Source organism: Sebastes fasciatus, chromosome 16, assembly GCF_043250625.1.
Source record: "Sebastes fasciatus isolate fSebFas1 chromosome 16, fSebFas1.pri, whole genome shotgun sequence".
Lineage (NCBI taxonomy): Eukaryota > Metazoa > Chordata > Actinopteri > Perciformes > Sebastidae > Sebastes > Sebastes fasciatus.
The window spans coordinates 32,222,616-32,249,377 of record NC_133810.1 but is presented as its reverse complement, the minus strand read 5'-3'; the positions used below and the strand labels follow the sequence as shown (position 1 = coordinate 32,249,377).

General features: G+C 39.2%; 1 protein-coding gene across 1 annotated transcript in view; it reads right to left on the bottom strand.

The window, feature by feature from the left end:
• LOC141752673 (protein NLRC3-like) overlaps positions 1-26,762 on the bottom strand; it is a 782,294-nt gene that overhangs the window by 170,508 nt on the left and 585,024 nt on the right. The window contains exons 33-35 of the mRNA XM_074610793.1: positions 1,949-2,122; positions 907-1,080; positions 311-484 (exon numbers count right to left, since the gene is read on the bottom strand). Of these exons, the coding sequence (XP_074466894.1) occupies positions 311-484; positions 907-1,080; positions 1,949-2,122 (522 nt within the window). The remainder of the gene's footprint in view (positions 1-310; positions 485-906; positions 1,081-1,948; positions 2,123-26,762) is intronic.

The window sequence follows — 26,762 nt, the reverse complement described above, 5'->3', positions numbered from 1 at the left end:
TACTTCTCCATACTGCGTAGGAACCCTGAATATTAGTTCAGAGGATCTTCTGTATCCAGATGTGACCATTTACCAACAATGATAAACATTCATTTACTTTAACAACTAACAGTGGACATTTTCTACACTTTCTTTAAGAAACACAAGTCTTTAGTGACTGCAGACTGAATTTAGTTCAAGAAACATGAAAATATGAAGAAAAGGACATTAACAACTTTATGGATGTAAGTTATGTTTGTACATAAATCAGGTTCAATTGTTGATTAAACATATAAGATCTATAACAGTAACAGAGAATCAGTGAACTGACCCCAGAGTCTCCAGTCTACAGTGTGGACTCTCCAGAAAACCACACAGAAGCTTCACTCCTGAATCCATCAGCTTGTTGTCACTCAGATACAGCTTTCTCAGATGGGAGGGGTTGGACTTCAGAGCTGAGGCCAGAGAAGCACAGCTGATCTCTGACAAACTGCAGCCACTCAATCTGAATAAAGAATAAATGATGAAGATAAAAATCACTTTATAATCCATGTCATGTCATGTCATGTCAACACACATCAATACCAAGCTGCTGATCTCTCTAAAATCAAATTCCATACTTCTCCATACTGCGTAGGAACCCTGAATATTAGTTCAGAGGATCTTCTGTATCCAGATGTGACCATTTACCAACAATGATAAACATTCATTTACTTTAACAACTAACAGAGGACATTTTCTACACTTTCTTTAAGAAACACAAGTCTTTAGTGACTGCAGACTGAATCTAGTTCAAGAAACATGAAAATATGAAGAAAAGGACATTAACAACTTTATGGATGGAAGTTATGTTTGTACATAAATCAGGTTCAATTGTTAATTAAACATATAAGATCTATAACAGTAAGAGAGAGTCAGTGAACTGACCTCAGAGTCTCCAGTCTACAGTGTGGACTCTCCAGAAAACTACACAGGAGCTTCACTCCTGAATCCTTCAGCTTGTTGTCACTCAGATCCAGCTCTCTCAGATGGGAGGGGTTGGACTTCAGAGCTGAGGCCAGAGAAGCACAGCTGATCTCTGACAAACTGCAGAGACTCAATCTGAATAAAGAATAAATGATGTAAGTTTAGAAGACAACGTTCCTGCTTGAAATCATTCAATGTTTAATAATGTGTTCAGAGCTGAAGAAGGTTTAGAACGTAGAAGTTTAGAAAATGTAAACTCCAAACACCTGAAGCCAACAGGATGCAGGTTAAAAACTGTCAAATACAAACAGTGAAACAGAGCTCTCATTAATATTAATGACAACGTGCTGCTACTTCAATAAAGACGTAGTGATTTCACCTCTTAAACTCTGACAGCTCCACCAGTGGATCCATCGATACAAACTCATGTTGAGCAGCCAAACACAAATAAGAACCACAGAAACTGATTCAAGATTCAACTCAACATCTCAAAGTTTATAAAGATGTCAAAGATGTCAGGATGGATTTTGGGGAAACGTGAACAAAAGATATTTAAGATAAGACATCTACAATATATATATTTTAGGAATAGTGGAGTCATAAAATCAAAGCATCTTCAGTTTAAACTCTTCAGTCAGTAAAAGCATCATATAGCTTCATAACATTTATAGAAAAAAAAAATACTGAATATATTTATTATTGTCTGATAGCAGAAAGAGAGATTATTTATTTATTCTTCATATTGATCTATTTTTATTAGCACTTCTTGGAAAAAAGAAACATGATGAAAGTCAAGAGTTGTGATATATGAAGGTTTTAAATGTGTAGCTCAACATTGCTCTGCCACAGTCAATGGACTAAACCACTGAAGAAGAAAATGGACTTTAGCATTAAGAGACTCAGTGTGGATCAGTATAATATCAGCCTGATGTCTGCAGTTTAGTGTCACCACAACTTTCACATCATATTAATCTCAGTACACAAGTAAAAAATAGTGTCTGACCTCAGAGTCTCCAGTCTACAGTGTGGACTCTCCAGAAAACCAGACAGGAGCTTCACTCCTGAATCCTTCAGCTTGTTATTACTCAGATCCAGCTCTCTCAGATGGGAGGGGTTGGACTTCAGAGCTGAGGCCAGAGAAGCACAGCTGATCTCTGACAAACTGCAGCCAATCAATCTGAATAAAGAATAAATGATAAAGATAAAAATCACTTTATAATCCAATCAAATGTGTTCAGGTTTTAAATGTGAAGCTCAACATTACTATGTCCTAATCAATGATCTTTTCCCTAAAATGAGTAGAGTGACTTTGTCATTGTGTTATTGTGGATCATCATAATGTCAGCCTTCTACAGACATCATCCAGATGTCACAACAACATTCATACAGCTGTTCATGTCAACACACATCAATAACAAGCTGCTGATCTCTGTCAAGTCTGGAATTAGAGGATCAATATCAAATCAGACTTGTTGGACTTCATTACTTCATTTATTACATGGCCTTCTTCTCACTGTATCTGGGAGCTTAGCAGGTTTATGTCATTTACAGGAAAGGTCCACATTTGTTCAAGTGTGTCTGTAAACAACAGCCACATGTCATATGTACATTAAAAGAGTTATTGGTGGCAGTAATCATTCCTCCTGTGAAGTGGTCCCTTCATAACACAACTACACTGTAAGAAATGACTTCAGAAGTTCAACTGAAACTAATATGAAGATTCAGCAGTCTGAGTCCGACAAATCAAAGTTACAGACTGTTTAGTACCAAATTCCCTCTTTGAGTTACTAATCCTCCTGCAGCTCAACAAGGAAACTGTCAAACACAACATACTGACTGGATTCATACTAAGGCTGGGCAGTATATCCATATTATATCAATATCGTGATATGAGACGAGATATCGTCTAAGATTTAGGATATCCTAATATCTAGGGTTGTCAAAGTTAATCGTTTTAACGCTACCATTTTCTTTAACGCATTAACGCAATCGATCTTCTGGAGGTTGTAGCGGCTCAGTTTTAAAGCTAGAGTGAAGATACTGGTATCATCTGAAACTACAGAACCTGATGGATCCATCAGTACCAATCAGGTCATACTACTACTACTACTACTGCTACTACTACTACTACTACTACTACTACTGGTATCATAGTAAACTAGAGAACCTGATGAATCCATCAGTACCAACCATGTCAGACTAGCTGGTCATGAAGGAGGTTAAATAACGCTCTAAACTGTCATGTCCATGCTCAAAGGGGTCCCTTGACCTCTGACCTTCAGATCAGTGAATGTAAATGGGTTCTATGGGTATCATTTCCTGGTTTTAAAGGCTAAATTACAGTAAAGTGATGTCATTTTCTGAACTTACCAGACTGTTCTAGCTGTTCTATTATTGGTCATTTACACAAATATATTTGATTTTGTCCAGGTCACCCAGCCCTAATACATCTAACTCAGACTGCTGAAGCCTCCGATTAGTTTAAGATCAACATTACAGGTCATTTTACACACAACAAGACTGTGGATTTAGTCCTCATCTCGTAACACTCAGGTTATACGGGCATTGCTTCACAGACAGAAGGAATGATGACAGACATCAATAACTCTTTGAATGTACATATGAACATGTGAGTATTGTATTCAGATATATTTAAACAAATATGAACCTGCAAAGATGTTTCTGATGCAGAATATTTATTTGGTTTTTGCTTCAAATAATTAGACAATGCTGACATGAAAACAGAGCACAGTTAGATCTGCTGTCAAAAAGAACGTGGGAATAACTTAGAACCATAGAAACCTCTGATTAGATGGTGTCGTTCATAATTATCACTTATGTGCCTTTAAGTTGGTGCAATACGTGTTTGTTGAAGAGTGCTGCACCTTTAGACATGTTCAAATAGAGAGCTACAGGAATGAGTCCTAAAGCCCAGAGATGAGTCAGCATTTTAGCACTTCCTGTTCCCTCATCTGGAAGTCAATGGGTTTTTAGTTAGATGCCTGAAATAAGGTCTGTGGTTAAAGGTCCAGAGTGTAGGATCTGGTGGTATCTAGTGGTGAGGTGAGGAGATTACAACCAACTGAAGCCTCTCCTGTGTGCCAAGCGTGTTGGAGAGCTACGGTGACCGACGTGAAAACGTGGATGTCCCTCTCTAGAGCCATCTGGAGCAGAGCCAGTGTGCAGAGAGAGTGTGTCTACAAACTACATAAGCTACAGTCAGTGAACTGACCTCAGAGTCTCCAGTCTACAGTTTGGACTCTCAAGTCCAGCAGAAAGCAGCTTCACTCCTGAATCCTCCAGGTTGTAGTTGACACCAATGTCCAGCTCTCTCAGATGGGAGGGGTTGGACTTCAGAGCTGAGGCCACAACTTCACAGTGAGTATCTGAGAGGTAACAGCCAGAAAGTCTGTGATGACACAAAGATTACAAAATATGTTATTATGAAAGAGGACAGTTTATATTTACTTCATGCATTTGATGACTAAACAGTTTGATATATACTTCTTTGATTAACATTTGCTCCTCACATCAGTGGTTCAGCTAATCTTATCTCACTGTTTGACATGAAACAATAATTCTCATCACTCTCTCTCAAACCTGCAGACTTTTAATCTTTGTTTTTCTTTAATCTTGCAGATGAAGAGAGAGAACATGTAGTTACATTGAGGCTTCCATAATGTCCAGTCTGTCAGTGAGATCTGATCCCAGGTCTGTCTCCACAAAGTTAGCATGAGGCCTTCTTGATTAGAAAAGCATTTTTAAAACTCAGTGAATAAGTAATAATAATACAGTTGATAAAGATGACCTCTCTTTGCTAGCTACCTGCTGCTGTCAGGTTCACGTCTATAAATGGGAAAATTCAGTGACTGCTGCCAAACGGTAGAGAAATGAAACAGATCGTGTAATAATATTAGACCTGTATGTAATTAAACATTCATATAATTAGATATATTATTCATCAGACCGCTGTTATTGGTGGAAGCTGTGTATTTCCTGTTACTACTCTTCTCTACAGCATCAAGAGAGAGAAACACCTGAGTTTCCTTCTGTGAGGAACAGAATAAAAGGAAAGACTTAAAAACACGATGATGGAACACAACTTGACTTCATGAGCAATAAAATGCACCATTGCTCGATTCAACACACTCAGGGGTTTTACAACGACAGTCTCTGTCTCGTATGACCAGTAGTTTACGGTGGCTAATGCTAGAGTTGGGTTGATTTTCGGTTTTGCCGGTCTGGTCCGGTCCGGTGTACGAGTTCAAACCGGTTTGATTTTATGCTAACCGGTGGAACCGACATTTGTCATTGTGACACGTTCTGGCAAATTAAAAAGTAGCAGACATCAACAACCTGTGCCGACAGAGTCACAGTGCTAAATCCAGCCTGTATTTGCAATATGACAACGTGATTAGCGTAATATTATGATGTTATGTTGGTGTATAAACAAGAAGAGGTTTGTTTACTAGGAAGTTCATGTGTTTTTTGGGGTGATGAGACGAGACATGGCAGAGCTGGTCTCAAAGAAAACTAAAACTGTGGCAACATGGCAACAGTTTGGATTTGAAGCCAACGAAAGAGATGAGCCCAATAACACACGAGGTAAGGTGTAATGTGGTGCAAGGCCTATTGAAAGCAAACCCCAGCACCAGGGCTCTGATCCCAGGACCGCCCCGACTCCCCGCCGGATCAGCAAACGTTCTGTTGCTGCCGTTACACCGGTTAGACCCAGCGCTCCACCAGACAGCTGATCTTTTGTTCTTTTCATTTGTTTTACCAGGTTCACATGTCGTCTCCATCACCCAAAAACATAAATCAGAAAAAACTGTAAAATGTAACAATTATTATAAATAAATAGAATAAGTGTTCATTAACTTGACAGCTAGAAACACAAACTACTGAAACATTTTGAACTCAACATTTGAAACAGCTCAAGAACATCTGTGACAAAATACAACTGACATATTTATGTAATAAACACGTGGAACACTTATAAGAATATTATATTTTAAGAATAATTTATAGTGTGTATATTTGAAGAACTGAACTACTAATCTACACTGATCTATAAAGTTAATCACATCTGGACTTACACAGCTTTTCTGCAGTTCCTCACAGCTGGAATCAGTCTCTGTCGTCCCTGATCTGTTGTGTTGTACTTCTTCAGGTCAAACTCATCCAGAACCTCCTCTGACATCTGCAGCATGTAGGCCAGAGCTGAGCAGTGGATCTCTGAGAGGCTCTTCTCTCTTCTGTTCTCTGACTTCAGGAACTCTTGGATCTCCTGATGTACCGAGTGGTCGTTCATCTCCGTCAGACAGTGGAAGATGTTGATGCTTCTGTCAGGAGAGGTATTATCTCTGTTCATCTCCTTCAGGTTGTAGATGATTCTCTGGATGATTTCTGGACTGTTGTCTTTCTGACCCAGCAGACCTCCTAAGAGTCTCTGGTTGTAGAAGATTCTCTGGATGATTCCTGAACTGCTCTTTGTCTGACCCAGCAGACCTCCTAAGAGCTTCTGGTTGGACTCCAGAGAGAGGCCATGAAGGAAGCGAACAAACAGGTCCAGGTGGCCATTTTTACTTTCAAGGGATTTCTCCATGGCTCTCTTCAGGAAGTCATCCAGGGTTGAATGAACATAGTCTTCTCCCAGGAAGTCCTTCAGTACCTCTGTGTTCCTGTTTGTGTAACAGTGGAACATGTAGACTGCAGCCAGAAACTCCTGAATGCTCAGATGAACAAAGCAGTAGACTGTTTTCTGGAAGATCACACTCTCTCTTTTGAAGATCTCTGTACAAACTCCTGAGTACACCGAGGCCTCTGTGACATCCAGACCACACCGCTCCAGGTCTTCTTGGTAGAACATGATGTTTCCTTTCTCCAGCTGTTCAAACGCCAGCCTCCCCAGCTTCAGAAGAACTTTCCTGTCAGCCTTCGTCAGCTCCTGTGGACTCGTCTCACGTCCCTTACCGTACTTCTGCTTCTTCCTCTTTGTCTGAACCAACAGGAAGTGTGAGTACATGTCAGTCAGGGTCTTGGGCAGCTCTCCTCTCTGGTCTGTAGTCAACATGTGGTCCAGAACTGTAGCAGTGATCCAGCAGAAGACTGGGATTAGACACATGATGTGGAGGCTCCTGGATGTCTTGATGTGTGAGATGATTCTGCTGGACAGCTCTTCATCACTGACTCTCCTCCTGAAGTACTCCTCCTTCTGGGCGTCAGTGAAGCCTCGTACTTCTGTTACCCTGTCAACACATGCAGGAGGGATCTGATTGGCTGCTGCAGGTCGGGAAGTTATCCAGACGAGAGCTGAGGGAAGCAGATTCCCCTGGATGAGGTTTGTCAACAGCACGTTGACTGATGACTTCTGGGTGACATCAGACACAACCTCGTTGTTCTTGAAATCCAGTGAAAGTCTGCTTTCATCCAGGCCATCAAAGATGAACAGAACTTTACAGACAGCGAGCTTCTCTGCTGTGACCTTCTGTAATGTTGGATGGAAATCATGGAGCAGCATGAGAAGACTGTACTGCTCATCTCTGATCAAGTTCAGCTCCCTGAACGAAAGCGGAACCACCAGACTGACATCTTGGTTCTCCAAGCCCTCTGCCCAGTCCAGAGTGAACTTCTGCACTGAGAAGGTTTTTCCAACGCCAGCGACGCCGTTCGTCAGAACGACTCTGATGTGTCCCTGTTGGTCAGGTAAGGCTTTAAAGATGTCGTGGCACTTGATTGGAGCGTCATGGAGGGTCTTCTTCTTGGAAGCTGTCTCAAGCTGCCTCACCTCATGTTGGGTATTAACCTCTTCACTCTGTCCCTCTGTGATGTAGAGCTCAGTGTAGATCCTGTTGAGGGGGGTTCCACTTCCTGTTTCATCAGTTCCTTCAGTTCCTTCAGTCACACGTTCACATCTCTCCTTCAGACTGATCTTATGTTCATCTACAACCTCCTGCAGACCTCTATTCAGACTGATCTTATGTTCATCTACAACCTCCTGCAGACCTCTATCTGCTGAAAGAGAGAAACAAAGTTTAAGACAAAACACAGAAACTTATTATTTCTAATGCCAATATGAAAATAATCAATATAATAACATATAAAGAAGTAAAGGTTATAAAGTCATCTTCCCTTCTTGAAGTCTAAACTAACATCAACGTGATTTCTATATTTATTTGTAATAGTGTTTCAACGTGTCGCTCTGCAGGACCAGACGTGTGTTTGTAAGTCAGAGAAGGAGACTGGAGCAGGAAAGATAATGTTGTTCAAAGTCTGTGGCTCCTGTTCAGTTCAGTTCAGTTCAGTTTATGTTTATATAGCATCAAATCATAACAGAAGTTATCTTAAGATGCTTTTCATATAGAGCAGGTTTAGACCGTACTCTATCATTTAGAGACCCAACAAGAGATCCTCCATGAGCATGTATTGCTATACGACAATGACAAGAAGATAACTCCCCTTTCATCAGTGTGTCTGTCTGTCTGGGATAGAACAGTGATGTTGTTGCTTTACAGAGATTAATAGTTCTTCATCTTCATCTATGCAGATGGAGAACAATCATCATTCTGATTGGTTGATGCAAAGACGGAGTGCTATCATAAAAACAAAACATACAAATATAAAATGATTTCTCTTGGGTTCAGATTCAGAAAGGAAGTGATGCAGAGCAGATATGTCTGGTGGAGCAGATCTGAAACAGTTGTTACAACAATAGTCAGTGAATTAAAACAACAAGTTTCCAGACATGAAGACATCAGCAGACACATCTACAGTCTTACTTTGGACAGTGCTGGTCTGACTGGCTGTCTGAGGTCCAGGTCTTGTTCTGGTCTGACTGGCTGTCTGAGGTCCAGGTCTTGTTCTGGATCTGGACATCAGCTCCTCCACAGAAGCATGACTCCTCTTCTTCTCTCTGTGGAGACATTACTTTATTACTAAAATCATGTGTTGATTGTTGGTGAAGAATATCCAGACTTGTCCAACACTGAAGCTCAGATAGTCACAGAGAAGAGTTAAAGTGTTGGTAGTGAATTCAGCATTCAGTCTGTGATGAAGATGTTCCTTTATTTGAACTCTCCTGCTTTAATAAACTAGAATTAGCTGTTTTTCCTGTCTGACTGTCTTATTGAACATTTAGTGATCTGGCTGAAGTTTGTTCATTAAAGAGGAACAACGGACATTTTAAAAACATGAATATTATTTTGGAGGCAAAATAACTATATAAACTATATAACTATATAAACAAACTGCAACTTGCTCATGTACGCTGATATTGAGAGGACGCTCCAGGAAACCACCAGGTGGCAGCTTCATCACGGTAAACAGTGACTTCCTGTCAGTGCTGATATGAATGGAGGATAGAATCTCAACAACATTTGCAATATAAATAAACACGCTGTCACTTTCTGAATCTATTTTATGTGTTAACAATAAACACTTCTAAGAAAGGGAAACGGTGTCAGACCTCTCTGACTTCTTTAGTCTTCCAGTAGTTATAGTTTATACAAGTGCTGTCCACTGGAACGGAGAGAGTTGAAATGCTATACTCCATTCATATCTCCACTGAGGTGATTGAACTGAGGTTAGAAGTGGTCTAGATATTGAGGTAGAGCATCAGTCTAAGACACACAGCATGTAACACTGGTGTCCTGATGTTCCTTATTTAACTCCTGACGAACGCAGTACGCAGTATACAGTACATAGTGCATACTGCGTTCCTCAGTAGTATGCACTATGTGACGGTTAAAGTGATGTATTTAGCAGAATGCTAGACCAGGCTTTAGCCTTTAAACCAGCTCTTAAAGGGGAGATGCTTTACAGATGCTTTTTCACCACATGTTGCACAGTTATGATGTGCACTGATTCAAGATGACACCCAGTAGGTCCTAACAGCTGATTCTAGGAGGAGTCAAACCAACAACAGATTCAGAGGACCAATATGAGAAACTGAATTACACATTTGAAGCTCATTCTTCACAGATCTTTAGACCATTTCACAGTTGTGAACGTAAACATTCCAGATGTGTCCAGTTTATTTCCTGTTGCAGTGGATCTGAATGAAAAGATGATTTAAATTGATGATAAATTGTGAAATGGAGGTTCTCAGGTGTTTTGTTACAGAAATACAATCAGTAGTTTGTGGCTCTAAAACCCAGACTAAGATCCATCTGAGGTTGAAACAGTATCTGCACTAATAGTTCAGCATCAGAATATAAATCTGTTAGCAGAACATTTAGTCTTCATCCTCAATGCATCATCATCCATCAGGTCAGCTTACAGTAGAAACAGTCTCTTACTTTGACTCTGAGGGTCCAGGTTCATTACTGAAGACTGGAGGTATGGACATGGACGAGTCACTCTTCATAGACAGACAGCTGGGTACTGGAGACTCTGCTCTCCGTCTGGACTGAACTCTGAAAACACCAAGAGGATCTCTGAGACAGAGAGACAGAGAGACAGAGAGAGACAGAGACAGAGACAGAGACAGAGACAGAGACAGAGACAGAGACAGAGACAGAGAGACAGAGAGAGACAGAGAGACAGAGACAGAGAGACAGAGAGAGACAGAGAGACAGAGAGAGACAGAGAGACAGAGAGACAGAGAGACAGAGAGACAGAGAGAGACAGAGAGAGACAGAGAGAGAGAGAGAGACAGAGAGACAGATATTTGTGGTCTGATTAGTAAATTCATCTAAACTGGGTTGAAAAACGATGCAACTTGGTTGCCGTGGTGATGAATGACGTCAGACTATGAATCTCTGTTTGAGGAAGAGCGACCCGATTCCAACCCCCCCCCCTCCACCGTCTCCCTACCCACTTCCTCTCTGTTGGCGTGGAGGCTCCGCCATATTAAGAGCCATTCCAAACCAATCACTGGGGACAGGAAGTGAGTCATAAAACCCTCCGACAGCGAGCTGCATCGATGACGACTCAACCAGCTGAACTCACTGACGACGTGCAACGCCGTTCAGTGATCCCATGTCAGTTCCGTGTGACTACCGGTACAAACATTTACTGTAAACTGATCAAACTGACATTTCATTTATTCTACTTTATGTCTTACAGACGTCTTCTACATGAAGTAAATAGATTGAGGATCACATATACCCTCATCCAGTCTAGAAAACGGTACACATGTTCACTACATTGGAAATTGTTAATTATATATATATATATATATATACATAGATATATACTAATAATAATAATGTGTAGCCCTATCAGGAGCAAAAGCCCCATCATTTATCATATCTCCAACAGTGCAATACTGACTTAACAGTGTAATAATTCAGATGTGTAATAATCTGGTTTCTTCCGGCATTAACTCTGCATGGATTTAAACATTTATATTATTTGCATAGATCTTATTTATTTTTAATAATTTTTGAATTTGAATATGAGTTTATTTTTATTTATTTATATATGTTTGTATTTATTTTTTATTTTTGCACTTTTTTAAATGATTTCTTTTTGCATTTCTTTTTTATTTATTTCGTTTGCATTTCTTTCTTTTTACTTTTTTTATTTATTTCTTTTTGCACTTTTATATTTATTTATTCTTGCATTTATTTTTTATTTATGCATTTATTTATTTTGCATTTTTTATTTTATCACTTTGTATTTATTTATTTATTTTTGCACTTTTTTATTTATTTGCTTTTGCATTTATTTTTTATTTATTTATTTTTTATTTATTTTTGCACTTTTTTTTATTTAATTATTTTTGCATTTATTTATTCATTCATTTTTGCACTTTTTTATTTCGTTCTTTGTGCATTTATTTTGGATTTATTTACTTTGCATTTTTTATTTCTTTGTTTTTGCATTTATTTATTTTTATTTATTTTTGCACTTTTTTATTTAATTATTTTTTCATTTATTTATTTTTTCTTCTGTTCTGAGATGTTGTTGTTAAATGTTAAATATACTGATGAAGAGGAGGAGGATGAGGGTTGTCGAGAAATGTTTGTTCAGCTTCAGTTAACAAATACATTTTAGTAGAAATTTTGAAATAGAAAAACAAAAATCAACAGCAAATTGGTAGAGGAAAGAGAAAATGAGTGGTATAGATGAGTTAGTAGCAGCTGTCTTACTTTGACTCTGAGGGTCCAGGTTCATTACTGAAGGCTGGAGGATTCTCCATGGACCAGTCACTCTTCACAGACAGACAGCTGGGTACTGGAGACTCTGCTCTCCGTCTGGACTGAACTCTGAAAACACCAAGATGATTTGATTCACATCACATGAATCCTTGATAAACTCTCTTTTGTAGGTCATTAAGGTAAAACTACTGCTGCTGTCAACAATAAGGAGGTTTAACAGTTTGTAGCCGTTCTGTTAGATTAGATTACATCTCTTCTAGCTGACTGACAGCTGTCACAGATATTAAAGGGACTGTTTGTAACTTTTGAAGCGTATAAATGTACCGGGTCGGGACACATGCTCGCTCTCGTCTCCTCTGCCTGCCTTCACTCACACACCGCGCTCCTTCTCTCTCTCTCTCTCTCCACCTCTCACGTGCATGCTGCTCACTCCACACTGCAGAAGAGTTAGTTTAGCTCTGAGAATATCTAGTGAATGTTCAGTGGACGTTTGTGCAGAAATAACTGCTGCAGCTCCTCCAGACCAACAGAGGTTTCCCGTGTCTTGTGAAGTGACGGGGCTCCGCAGAGAGAAACGTTATCGTCTCCCCCGTTCCCTCCGGCCGCGGTCGGGAGGCTGAGGCGGGAAAAGCCAACACTAGGATCAGCATTGATTCATGGAGAGACCTTGGTCTGGTCAGCTAACATTACTGCCAAGCAGCTGAAATATAGAGTGATATTGTGCTTTTAGCTGACGTGTGTCTCCTCACTGTGTTGAGCGATGCTCCTTCATGTCTATGTAGAGCGAGCACAAGCGCCAGCAACAGGACGCTGACTTTAGTTGACTTAACGGACACAGGTGAAGCTGTTAACAACACATTATGATTCTTACTAACAGGCCCTTTAAGAGGAAGAGTTGATGAAGTCTGTTAAATTGTAGTTGGCAAATACATTAGTGTAGAATTTTGAAGTCAACAGAAAACATGGTATTGTCAGAGGAAAGATGAAATGAGTGGTATAGATGAGTTAGTAGCAGCTGTCTTACTTTGACTCTGAGGGTCCAGGTTCATCACTGAAGACTGGAGGATCACCTTTAGACCGATCACTCTTCATAGACTGACGGCCAGAGACTAGAGACTTTAGTCTGTCCTCCTCTTCCTCCACACAGTCACTCATCTTCTGATCTGAAGTCAGTCTGACAGGTCAAACAGGAACACTGACTGTGAACATGAAGAGGAAACAAGTTAGTACAAGAGAACAGGAAGTAACACACACCCTCTCTATGGCTGCATCCCAAAGCTCTTCATTTTCATTTCCTCTCTCCTCGCTCCTCACACACCGCCAGTCACTGAGAGATCTTTATAAAACCTGATGAACGGACTTTAAATCACTTTCATTTATTAGAATGATGTGTCTTTTCATGATCTGTTATTTCCCCCGTTAACTTTTATTAATGATTCTATTAAAGTCAGAGAGAGAAGGAGAGTCTGTCTGTCAGCAACAAACACCTTTTACATCATTTATCCTCATTCAGTCACATGAGGCTGATGATTCCTGAACGTCTGGTTTGATATGAGTTACATCATTTACATTTTCCCTTTAGCACAATAAATAATGTCCAGTGTTCAAAAGACACCATAGTCATATTCTGAGTTATGAAATAATGAACGGAAAAGAAAGGAGCTTCAATGCTTCCTCTATTATCTCCTTTAGCAGAGGACACACTGGAGCATCCTTTACCAAAGGAAAGGACCTTTAATGCTTCCTTTACTATCTCCTTTAGCAGAGGACACACTGGAGCATCCTTTACCAAAGGAAAGGAGCTTCAATGCTTCCTTTACTATCTCCTTTAGGACACACTGGAGCATCCTTTACCAAAGGAAAGGAGCTTTAATGCTTCCTTTACTATCTCCTTTAGGACACACTGGAGCATCCTTTACCAAAGGAAAGGAGCTTCAATGCTTCCTTTATTATCTCCTTTAGGACACACTGGAGCATCCTTTACCAAAGGAAAGGAGCTTCAATGCTTCCTTTACTATCTCCTTTAGGACACACTGGAGCATCCTTTACCAAAGGAAAGGAGCTTCAATGCTTCCTTTATTATCTCCTTTAGCAGAGGACACACTGGAGCATCCTTTACCAAAGGAAAGGAGACAATAACATCCCACAATGCCTTGCGGCTGCAGCATTTAAAGCGACGCAGCGTTCATAATAATAAACTAGATGCTGATCTTGCATATTATTTTCATCCACTGTCAAGTTATTGTCCAAATATGTGCCTTGTCCAAACTTGAAAGAGACTGAAACATCCACTGTAAGATTTTAACTGGAATCCACTCAATGAAACAGCTTTTCCTTTTTCTCTCCTTTATTTTTTAGGTTGAGTTGCAGGTTCATTTCACTTTAGTGATTAGCCATTAGTCATTAGGCATTAGGTGAAAAACCTTTCAAATAGAAAAAATACAGAAAAGAAAATATTCACATTATTACCAAATAAGTATAAATAAGAACAAAGAGAGACTATGCAAAATTCATTACTCCTTATTCAAGTTAATACACACACTCCCATTAAATGTCTCATGTCAAATACAAATAAGCCTTAACATAAAGGTAATATATATAAACATATATCCACACACACACATATACATATATATGTGCATTATATTATTTTATTTAATTACTATTTTTAATTATTTAATTAAGCACAAAGTATCTTATATTTTATAATTACTTTTGAGTTCATATCAAATCACGTAGCAATCCTAAACTACATTTCCCATAAGCCCCCACAATTCACCGTGCCTCTCACCGCATCATCCACCGGACACTCAAAACAAACAATCGGCAGCACCAAACAAACGATCCGCCACAAACAAAGTCAACCACCGGCACAAACAGACGGACTAAAACACCAGCAACAGCGATCTCCGCCAGAAAAACAGTCTCTCAAAGTGATTCAGTATCCTCACCGGCTGCCTCTCACACTTTGTAGATGTTCTTTTCGCATAGTTTTACTGCAGATTGCAGCGCTGGTTTGAATGAAAGCCCTGCTAGTTAGCGCTCTGCTATATTTTCAGGACCCTTTTCGCTGTGACACTGAGGAGTGTTGCTTTTATAAACTCCGGGCGTAGTTTGATTAATTACTTCCCTCCCTCTGCTTTACTCACTGAGCACTCAGTTTTGCTACTGGACTTATTAATTTACAAATTACTTTCTGATTTATTTATTTTCTATTTTTCTATTTATATTATTTTATTAATTTCTATTTATTAATTTCTATTTATTAATATTTATAAATCTTAATTTTCCGAAACTTCAGTTTGACTTGACATCCACTAACTGTGATTCATGTTTAATCTGAGTGGACGGTGACTTTCTATTTAATGAATGATTTATTTTGAACATGTAACAAATACCTCAGTAAAACACAAAACAAGAATAACTAATCAAATGAACAGTAAACAATCAATGAACTAATAATCAATATTAATAAATATGATGAATATTTCAAAAAGAAGTGTGAAGAAGTCCAGCCTCCACTTCCAGTATGTGATCCTACCTCTTCTCCAGAACTCCACCAGTTAACTCTATATGGATCATCTAGTCCTGTTTCTTGGTAATGAGGTGATGTTTGTCCTCGTTAGGTCAGATGATCTTTAGGATCTGTTGATAGAGTGTTCCAGCAGCAGTATCTCTCTTTAACACACCGCAGGTGAAGCAGTCTGTCACTGAAACACCTGTTTAATACCGCACGGGGAGAAGCTGCGCCTTTTGTAGTCCATCTTCACAACATTGTAGTTTCACCACAGCAGACTGACGTCACTAACATCCGCCGTGGTCGCATCATAATGACGGAGTCTAGTGAAGGAGCAGTCAGAGGTTGTCTTTTCCTAACTCCTTCTGAAGTCTCCTTCTCATCTCTCCTTGACCTCATGACGTTTTCCACTGAGGTCAAGGAGAAGTGGTTAGGAGAAGTGGTTAGGAGAAGTGGTTAGGAGAAGACGTTAGGACGTCATTATTTGACTATTCCAACGCAACCCTCGTTTCCTCTCTCCTCGCATGGTTTCCTTGCGTCTCTCTCTCTCACACACACACACACGCACACACACACACGCACACAGCCAGTATCCAGTCTAATGAAGCAGCCAGCGCTCCTCCTGCTCACTTCTCTTTACCTCTGCTGGTTCTCTGGTTTTCTGGTTTTCTTGTCTTACAGCAGCTTTAATGAGGATTATTCAGCCAGTCGTGACTTTGTGTTCACAGAAGAATCAAACTGTTGACTTCATTCTAACATTTCTCTCCTCTCCAGTCCACAGGGAGGAAAGTGACTCAGAGAGTTTGACGGTGAAGTCATCAAATGTTGGATTAACACTCACCCTGCTTCAGTCTTCAGTCTTCAGTCGTCTCCTCTCTGTGCCGTTAACACAAGACGGAGTCTGGAAGAACAAACTGAACACTTTCACTTTCGTAGTTCCCTCCCTCTGTTCTCTTCTTCTTCTTCTTCTTCTCTCGGTTTCTGGCGGATCGCAACCAACTTTAAGGTGCATACCGCCACCTACTGTACAAGAGTGTGTAACATCATGTCATGTGCTCTTTACTCCTACTCTTAAATTCTATCCACCAATCCTGTGTCTCTTAAGAACATTAATAATGCCTTCCTGGTGCCTTCAACCCCCTCACCCTCTGTTCCCAGTATCCCCATCAGATCCCAGTCCCGTCCCTCCTCTCTGACTTGGTCCTGTAGTCTTATTCTTTCAGCCTCATACTTTTTACATTGAATTAGGATATGCTCCACATTTTCTTTATCACCACAATCCCCACACATGTCACTGTTCCTTTCCCCCATTAAAGCCAAAGTGCCATTAAGACCTGTGTGATCCAGTCTGAGTCTTGTTATGATGATTTCTTCCCTTCTGTTCCTTTCTTTATACCACTTTGTTATGACCGACTTTTGTATTTTGAAATATCTCCTTCCTTTCTGGTCTTCCTCCCATCTTTTCTGCCATATCTCAACTCCTTTCCTTTTAATCACAGCTTTTCCTTCTCCTTTCCCAAGTAACACTGGTACTGTAATGTCCTTTCCCAAGTGAAACTGGTACTGTAATGTCCTTTCCCAAGTAACACTGGTACTGTAATGTCCTTTCCCAAGTGAAACTGGTACTGTAATGTCCTTTCCCAAGTAACACTGTTACTGTAATGTCCTTTCCCAAGTAACACTGTTACTGTAATGTCCTTTCCCAAGTAACACTGGTACTGTAATGTCCTTTCCCAAGTGAAACTGGTACTGTAATGTCCTTTCCCAAGTAACACTGTTACTGTAATGTCCTTTCCCAAGTAAAACTGTTACTGTAATGTCCTTTCCCAAGTAACACTGTTACTGTAATGTCCTTTCCCAAGTAACACTGTTACTGTAATGTCCTTTCCCAAGTAACACTGTTACTGTAATGTCCTTTCCCAAGTAAAACTGGTACTGTAATGTCCTTTCCCAAGTGAAACTGGTACTGTAATGTCTTTTCCCAAGTGAAACTGGTACTGTAATGTCCTTTCCCAAGTAAAACTGGTACTGTAATGTCCTTTCCCAAGTAACACTGTTACTGTAATGTCCTTTCCCAAGTAAAACTGGTACTGTAATGTCCTTTCCCAAGTGAAACTGGTACTGTAATGTCTTTTCCCAAGTGAAACTGGTACTGTAATGTCTTTTCCCAAGTGAAACTGGTACTGTAATGTCCTTTCCCAAGTAACACTGGTACTGTAATGTCCTTTCCCAAGTGAAACTGGTACTGTAATGTCCTTTCCCAAGTGAAACTGGTACTGTAATGTCCTTTCCCAAGTAACACTGGTACTGTAATGTCCTTTCCCAAATAACACTGGTACTGTAATGTCCTTTCCCAAGTAAAACTGGTACTGTAATGTCCTTTCCCAAATAACACTGGTACTGTAATGTCCTTTTTCCAAGTAAAACTGGTACTGTAATGTCCTTTCCCAAGTAAAACTGTTACTGTAATGTCCTTTCCCAAGTAACACTGGTACTGTAATGTCCTTTCCCAAGTAACACTGGTACTGTAATGTCCTTTCCCAAGTAACACTGGTACTGTAATGTCTTTTTGCAGTGAACTTTTTGCTAGTTTATCTGCAAACTCGTTCCCTTTCACCCCCTCGTGTGCTGGAACCCAACAGAATAATACATCTATACCCCCTCTGTGCAGTCTTAGCAAGCTATAGTACAATTCAATGATTAAATCTTGCCTTACAGCTTTTGTTGAATGTATACTTTCCAAAACAGCTTTTGAATCCGTGCATATTACCACTCTGTCAGGTCTGACCTCCTCAACCCACTGCATTGCAATAATGATTGCCACTATTTCTGCTGTGTACACTGATACCTGGTTTGAAATTCTTTTAGAAATAGTTATTTTAAATTCTGGAATATAAACACCAACTCCCACACACTCCTGTTTATTTTTGGATCCATCTGTATATATTTTGAGATAATTATTATAGCTGTTCCTTAGGTATACACTTGTTTTAACTCCCACTTCATTTACTTGCCATTCCCTTTTCTTTTCAATGATACTCATGTCTATTTTAACTTCTGGGAGCAGCCAGGGGGGTACGCTGCTTATTGGTGTCGACCTGGTGAACTCTAAGGCCTCCAATCCATATGTCCGCACTTTTTCTTCCATTGTCCATCCAAATCCATACCCTTGAAACTTAGAGTATTCCCAGCAGTTTTGTAATGTTACCTTTGTAGGATTTTCTTCTCCACTTCCTTTTAACCTAACCCAGTATGCTAGAGCTAATTTCTCTCTTCTTAATTCAAGTGTAGTCTCTCCTGCTTCAATTAATACTGCCTTAATGGGTGTTGATTTAATGGCTCCGATACATAACCGTAATGCTCTATACTGTACTCTATCCACTTTTTGTAATGTTGTCTTTGCTGCTGCTTCATAAACTATACAACCATAATCTATTGTTGATCTCATGATTGCCCTATATATGTCAATCAATGACTGTTTATCTGCCCCCCAGTTACTTCCAGCCACAGCTTGTAGTAAATGTATTACTTTTTTGCATTTTGTTTCCAGATGTTTTATATGAACATGCCATGTATATTTACTGTCTAACCATAGACCCAGATATTTGTATTCATTCACCCTCTCCATCAACTGACCATATAATGTTAAATTCTCAGTATTAATGTTTCTCTTTTTTGTAAATATCATATAACATGTTTTATTTGTTGACATTTTGAATCCCCACTCATATGACCATTTCTCCACTTTCCCTATTGCTTTCCTTATATTTTCCATCACATATGGCACATTTCTTCCCCTCATCCATATTGCCCCATCATCTGCATATATCGCTGATTTGATGCATCCATCTAAATTTTCAAATATATCATTTATCATTACGTTAAACAACACCGGGCTGATTGCACTCCCCTGGGGGATACCATTTTCTATATTGTAGTCCTTAGATACTTCTGTTCCAACCTTGACTTTAAATTTCCTGTCTGTTAAAAAGTCCATTACCCAATTATACAACCTCCCTCCAATACCCATTTGACCTATCTTGATAAGCAGCCCTTCCCTCCACATAGAATCATATGCTTTTTCTATATCAAAATATACTATTGTCATCACCTCTTTCATTTTGAGTGTCTTTTCTACCTCATTAGTTACTCTAACTAGAGCATCTATTGTAGATCGACCTTTTCTAAAACCACACTGAACATTACTCACTAACCCTCTCTGTTCCAAAACATACATTAATCTACGTACTATTATCTTCTCCATCCATTTGCATAAGTGAGATGTCAACGCTATGGGCCTATAACTACCAGGATTAGCAGGATCTTTCCCTGGCTTGTTGAATGGTAATATTACTGCCATTTTCCAACAACTTGGTATGACTCCCTCCATCCAGATTTTATTGAAGAGTCTCAACACTAACTTAAATGATTCCACTGGTAATTGTCTAAACATGGCATAACATAACTGGTCTTGTCCTGGTGCTGTATATCCAGTATTTGTCAAGGCTATTTTGAGCTCTGCCATTGTAAATTCCACATCCAGCGTTGACATATCATCCTCTCTCTTCTCTCTCACGTTTTCATTCTCACTGAGCACACGCTCTTTTTGCTGCCTGTGTATATTATCAAGGTGCTCCCCACTATGTACTGCTGCAAATGCCTTACCTAACACTTCCGTCTTTTCTTTATCTGATACTGCCATCCTCTCCCCGTCAATCAATGCTGGAATTTTTATTGACTTCCTTTTCCCACTCATTTGTTTAAACATGGACCAGACATCACCTAACTTCACTCCTCTGCCAATGGTGGAACAGAATTCTCTCCAAGTCCTCTTTTTGGTATATTTGACTGTTCTGCGAGCCACTGCCCTTTTCCTTTGATACTCAATGAGATTCTCTTGTGACATGTTTTTTCTCAGAGCTCTGAATGCTTTATTTCGTTCTTTAACAGCTATGCTGCATTCCTCATTCCACCAAGGTACCACTTTCTTCCTACCCTGTGTTGTTCTTTTTGGTACACTTAGTTTTGCAGCATTCAGTATATGTTCTGTAACTTCACTTGTACATTCCTCTATGCTCCCTTCTAATATTACCAAGTGAGCTGACTCCTCACAACATATTGTAAACTTCTCCCAGTCAGCTTTGCCAAAACACCACCTTGTAATTGTGCTCCCTTCCTGTATACATACATTTGTGTTTATTATAGTGAGAACTGGGAAATGATCACTTCCTATAGTTGACTCTTCCTTAACATACCATTCGCAAGCATTCACCAAACTACCCGTCACCATTGTAAGATCTAAATATGATATTGTACCCCTACTCACATCTATTCTTGTGCCTTTACCATTATTAAGACAGACCAATGATCTTTCTTCCATTATTTCTTCCACTATATTTCCATTATTGTCTGTGTGATTACTACCCCATAAGCTGCTGTGTGCATTGAAATCCCCACACCATATTTCCTTCTTACATACTTCCCCTGCCATTTCATTGAACATATCTATAGTTAGGTTCCTACATGGATTATAGAAATTGATTAATTTAATATTTCCTTCATTCCTGGGGCTGCAAATCTCCACCACAATACCTTCCATATCTTCAGGGGACTTAATCTTCCTGTAAGCCAATCCATCTTTGAAAAAGGTTGCACACCCTCCACCATTTTGGTTGTTAGCTCTATCATGTCTTATAGAGCTGAACCCTGGAATCACAAAGTCTAAATGTGGATGTAACCACGTTTCTTGCACACATATAATATCTGGTACTACTTCTAATTCATATACATACTTTTTAAATTCTTGCCCATTAGCTATCAGGCTTCTCGCATTCCACTGAAGTATATGGAGCACCATAATTAACACTTTAACCCTCATTCTGTCCATTTTCCCCAACCTCAGTTGCTGTCAGAAGTGCATGTATCTGATCTGCTTTTATATCACGTATATCAAGGAATCTTCCTGCTGCCTCCACTATGTTCTTGATTCTATCACTTTTCTTTTTTAGCTGAGCTGCAACATTAATGGTGTGGCAGATGAAGACAACAAATTCCACTTTGTTTACTACCAGTGAATCATCATTAATTTTACATTTATGAGCACGAGCATTTTGCATATTGTCTGGGACTTGGGTTTGTGCTTGATTTCCTAGTGCATTACCATCCCTTTGTGCTGTGTTTCTTTGTTCTATTTCACTGGAATTCCTGTTGTTTGTTTCTGTCGCCCTTACTTTCTTTAGTGCTTCTGCGTATGATATTTTGTTCATTGTCTTAACTCTCTGCACTTCTCTGGCTTCTCTCTGCACTTCACATCCTCCAAACGCAGCACTATGCTCACCTCCGCAGTTACAGCATTTAACCTTTGCATCCTTATCACATTTTCCATACTCATGCTGTCCTCCACATCTCGCACACCTTAGCTTTCCTTTACACTGCTGTGCTGTGTGCCCCATTCTTTGGCATGCATAACATCTGAGAGGTTTGGGAATGTATTCCCTCACGCTATAGTTCATGTATCCCATTTGCACCGATTTTGGGAGGGTTTTCTCAAACTGAACCACTACCGATAAGGTTTCCTTCAGTGAGCCATCTCTTTTACTTTTAATCCGTATGGCATCAATTACTTTACCACCTTTAATCTCATGTTTAACATCTTCCATGGACATACTCAATGGGACTCCAGAGATTACTCCTCTCAACTTTACCATTGCTCCAGGTATATGAGCCTTCATCTTTTCCCCTGTAAGTGTTGTCATTTTGAGGATCTTTTCCTGCTGTTGTTTGCTGTTTGCATGTATCAACACTCGTTTATTGTTCAAGAACCTGGCCATTTTGATTTTCCCAATCTCCTCTTCGATCGCTCTGGTAAGTTTGATCGGGTGGTAGTGTCCGCCATCCTGATTGAATTCAATTATTACTTTCCACTCCGCTTCTTGTGTTTGATCCGTCTGCCTATCATTGTGACTGGTTCTTGATTTTTTATTATTTCCTCTGACAACTTCACTATCATCCGACCAACTTCTCTCTCTTGCTATCCGCTCTCTCTCTCTCTCTCGCAGCCCTTTTCTTCCTCACAGATTTAGGTAACTTCCATTCCATTTCACTTCCATTATTTCCATCAGAACTATGTGACATGATGTTACAGTCAAAGTACAGTTTATGCTAATCCGCCAGCAAATCTTTCAATCCTACTGCGTTCGCAAATTACTTCCGTCTCTCTCTAGGAAAAACCTCGAGCTCGCTCCTCATGAAAGTGTCCGCCAGACCAACTCAATCAGACCCACGTTCTTCCCGTGGTCTCCCCTCTGTTCTCTGTCCTCATGTTCCTGCGTCACCTGGTCAGTGTGGCTCCTCCTCTCTCCATCTACAGGTAATCACCTGAGTTCATCTGTGACTGAGGCCCCCCCCCCACGAGAATCATTTAATAAGTAAATAAATAGTGTTCAGATTTACAACAATAAATTAGAAAGATATATAAATATTTTTAAAACTAAAAATAATATAAATAGTATTATGATATATATCAAACAAAACATATATATTTAAAATAAACAGTAAATATATATATATATATATATAGTAAAAAGTATCTTAAAAATAAAGAATACTTTTAAAAGTAAAAGTAAATAAATAGTTATGATCTACAAAAATGAAGTAAGTAAATAAATAGTGTTGTGAAATAGAAAAATAAATAAAATTAAAAAATGCAAATATTTTTAAAAAGTAAAGAATAAACAGCATTATGATATATAAAATAAAAAGTATCTTAAAAATAAAGAATAGTTTTAAAAATAAAAGTAAATAGTATTACGATATACATAAAACAAATAATATCTTTAAAAACAAAGAATCATTTTAAAAGTTAATAAATTGTGTTAAGATTTACAAAAATAAATTAGAAAAATATATAAATATTTTGAAAACTAAAACAAATATAAATAGTATTACGAAATATATCGAACAAAATATATATTTAAAATAAACATTAAATAAATAGATATATAATAAAAAGTATTTTAAAAATAAAGAACAGTTTTAAAAGTATATATCTCTATATATAAATATAAATAAACAATAAACCGACTGTGTCTCCTGAGAGAACGAGTGAAAGAAGTGGTGATGTCGAGATAACGAGTGTAGAAATAGAAATGATGAACCATGACGGCACTCAGCTTCCAGAGATGATCACACTGAATGTGTGTACATGTTGTTTCACTGTGTAGCGTTTCAGCTTTAACGGACGTTAAATGTGAAATGAGTTGGAGTAATCTTTGTTGTTTCACAGGGTTGGGTCAACCTGCTCACGAGGCCACTATTTAGTTTGACAAACATTAAAGTTGTTCTTTCTGTTTTGTTGTCTGACATTAGATGAAGCTGAATATCTGCGTGATGAAGACAACTTCATCAGAAAGCAGGAAAAGCTTTTGGTTCGTGGTGTCAACGTGCAGCTGTCACCGATTTTACCCCCAAAACATTTGAGATGTTTCACCCCCCAAAATCTTTGTTGACTTGCGTCTTTTCCTTGCGTCTTAGTCCCTCCCACCAGGGAAGCATGGAGAGACGCAAGGAAACCATGCGAGGACAGAGGAAACGAGGAAAGCCGATTTAAGAGCAATGGAACGTCGTTTCCTCTGAAGCGTCACGTGAAGCGACGTCTGTTTCTGATGACAGCAGCAGCTGATCACATCTGGATCAGCTGTCAGTCGACTTTAACAGCTGTTTATGTCTGACCTGATCTAATACTACTAATAAAGACACTCAGTTGTTCTCAGTGGCAGAGCAGCAGTGTTTCTCTCTGTAGTCTGTTACCTGTTTAACAAACTGTGCACATGAATAACAGCTGCAGTCTGTGTTTCTACTGTGGACTGAGTCCTGCTTAGAGGACCAGGAACCATCTCTACTGTGGACTGAGTCCTGCTTAGAGGACCAGGAACCATCTCTACTGTGGACTGAGTCCTGCTTAGAGGACCATGAACCATCTCTACTGTGGACTGAGTCCTGCTTAGAGGACCAGGAACCATCTCTACTGTGGACTGAGTCCTGCTTAGAGGACCAGGAACCATCTCTACTGTGGACTGAGTCCTGCTTAGAGGACCAGGAACCATCTCTACTGGCACAACACCTTTATATTATGTATTCATTATTAGCGTCTGTAGTTATTGATGTTCTGACAGTAGAAGTTATGTATTAGGCTGAATGTTTGAGGGAAAAGTGAAATGATGTAACTCATATCAAACCCGACGCTCAGGAATGATCAGCCTCATGTGACTGAATGGAAATGAGGATAAATGATGTAAAAGGTATAAAAGACAAACTCTCCTTCTCTGTCTGATTTTAACTGGATCCTTAATAAAAGTTAATGAGGGGAAATATCAGAAGATCAAAAGAAAACTCTTTCTAATAAATGCAGAAAGTTGTTTGAGGTCTGTTGTCAGGTGTTATAAACCCCTCTCAGAGTCAGACTCCTTCAGTGACGGTGTGTGAAGCAGAGCTCCTGCAGGTCCTCCTGCTGCTGGATCACTTCACCATCAACATGCTCCGTCTGCTGTTCACTCCTACAGTTAACACAGATTATAACTAGATGGTGAATCAGAACACAACTAAAATATAAATCTGTTAATCTGTGATCTGTCTTCACTCCGGTATGAAACTCAGTGATGTTGATGTATCAGATCAAACCGATCGGCTCAGCGTCCAATCAATAACTGATATCCAATAAGGGGGCGTGTCGGTCGGTAATAAACATCCACTAGGAGAGGAGTCAAGCCGGATAAAAGCACAAATGGGAAAGACCCTGTGTGTTCGGGGCTGCGTTCGAATAGTCACATAATGACGTCCTAACGTCTTCTCCTAACCACTTCTCCTAACCACTTCTCCTAACCACTTCTCCTTGACCTCAGTGGAAAACGTCATGAGGTCAAGGAAAGATGAGAAGGAGACTTCAGAAGGAGTTAGGAAAAGACAACAGAGGTGTTAGGAGAATCAGACTGCTCTTTCACTGTAAACTCCGTCATTATGATGCGACGGCGGTGGATGTTAGTGACGTCAGTCTGCTGTGGTGAAACTACAATGTTGTGAAGATGGACTACAAAAGGCGCATCTTCTCCCCGTGCGTTATTAAACAGGTGTTTCAGTGACAGACTCTTTCACCTGCGGTGTGTGAAAGAGAGATACTGCTGCTGGAACACTCTATCAACAGATCATAAAGATCATCTGACCTAACGTGGAAGAATATCACTTCATTACCAAGGTTGGAATAGAAATAAACAGGAATATATGATAACTATTGAGTTAATTGTTGGAGTTATGGAGAAGGGGTAGGACCATATACTGTACAGGAACAGGAAGAAGAAAAAACTAACAACAAAAATCCATCTAAATAAAAACGTCTGCCAAATAGTCAGTGGTCATGTCTGTTATGTTTTGTGAACAGTGTTTTCCACTTCTATCTTAATGTTTGATTGAAACTTATAATGAAGTGTAACCGAGCGGTCTTTAATGTGCGGTTATACTTATTGATTATGTGAAATAAGGACACGATGAGACGGAGGCTTGAACTTGCTGGCGTCTTTACTCGTTCCCATCTTCAGACTCCCCTTCTAGTCACAGTAGCATCACATTATACACATTACACTTCCTCTTTCCCTTCACAATAAAAGCTCAGCACTCCCTTGTATTTGCTAACAGGAAGGAAGTCCAACCTGAGGTGTTTCACAAACAGTCCTCTCCATAATAAAGGTTACAATATATTTGTTTAAAATGTCTTTAGTGGCCACGGTCGGTAACTACACCTGCATTAATATCAAGTTAGAGGAATTACATACAAGACACACTTCCGGTTACATCCTTCAAAATAAAAGAGCAAGAAATGTCGTTATGCTCTTTGTCCACAGGAGGGCAGTGTGATTATGATTTTAATTATAATGATTGTGTCTAACTACAGCTGTTTAGGGTTAGGATTAACAGTAGATCTCATTATTTCTTATCTTTATTTTATTGTTTATATTTTATTATTTATATTTAGCTTTATCTGATTTTTATTAATTTATTATTATTATTATTATTATTATTATCATTATTTTATTGATTATGTTTTTTGTACTTATTTTATTTAATTTGCACTTTCACACTGTGTTGTGCGGAGTCCCTAAAGTCTAGAACTTTACCACTTTTAAATTTAATTAATTTATTATATTTTA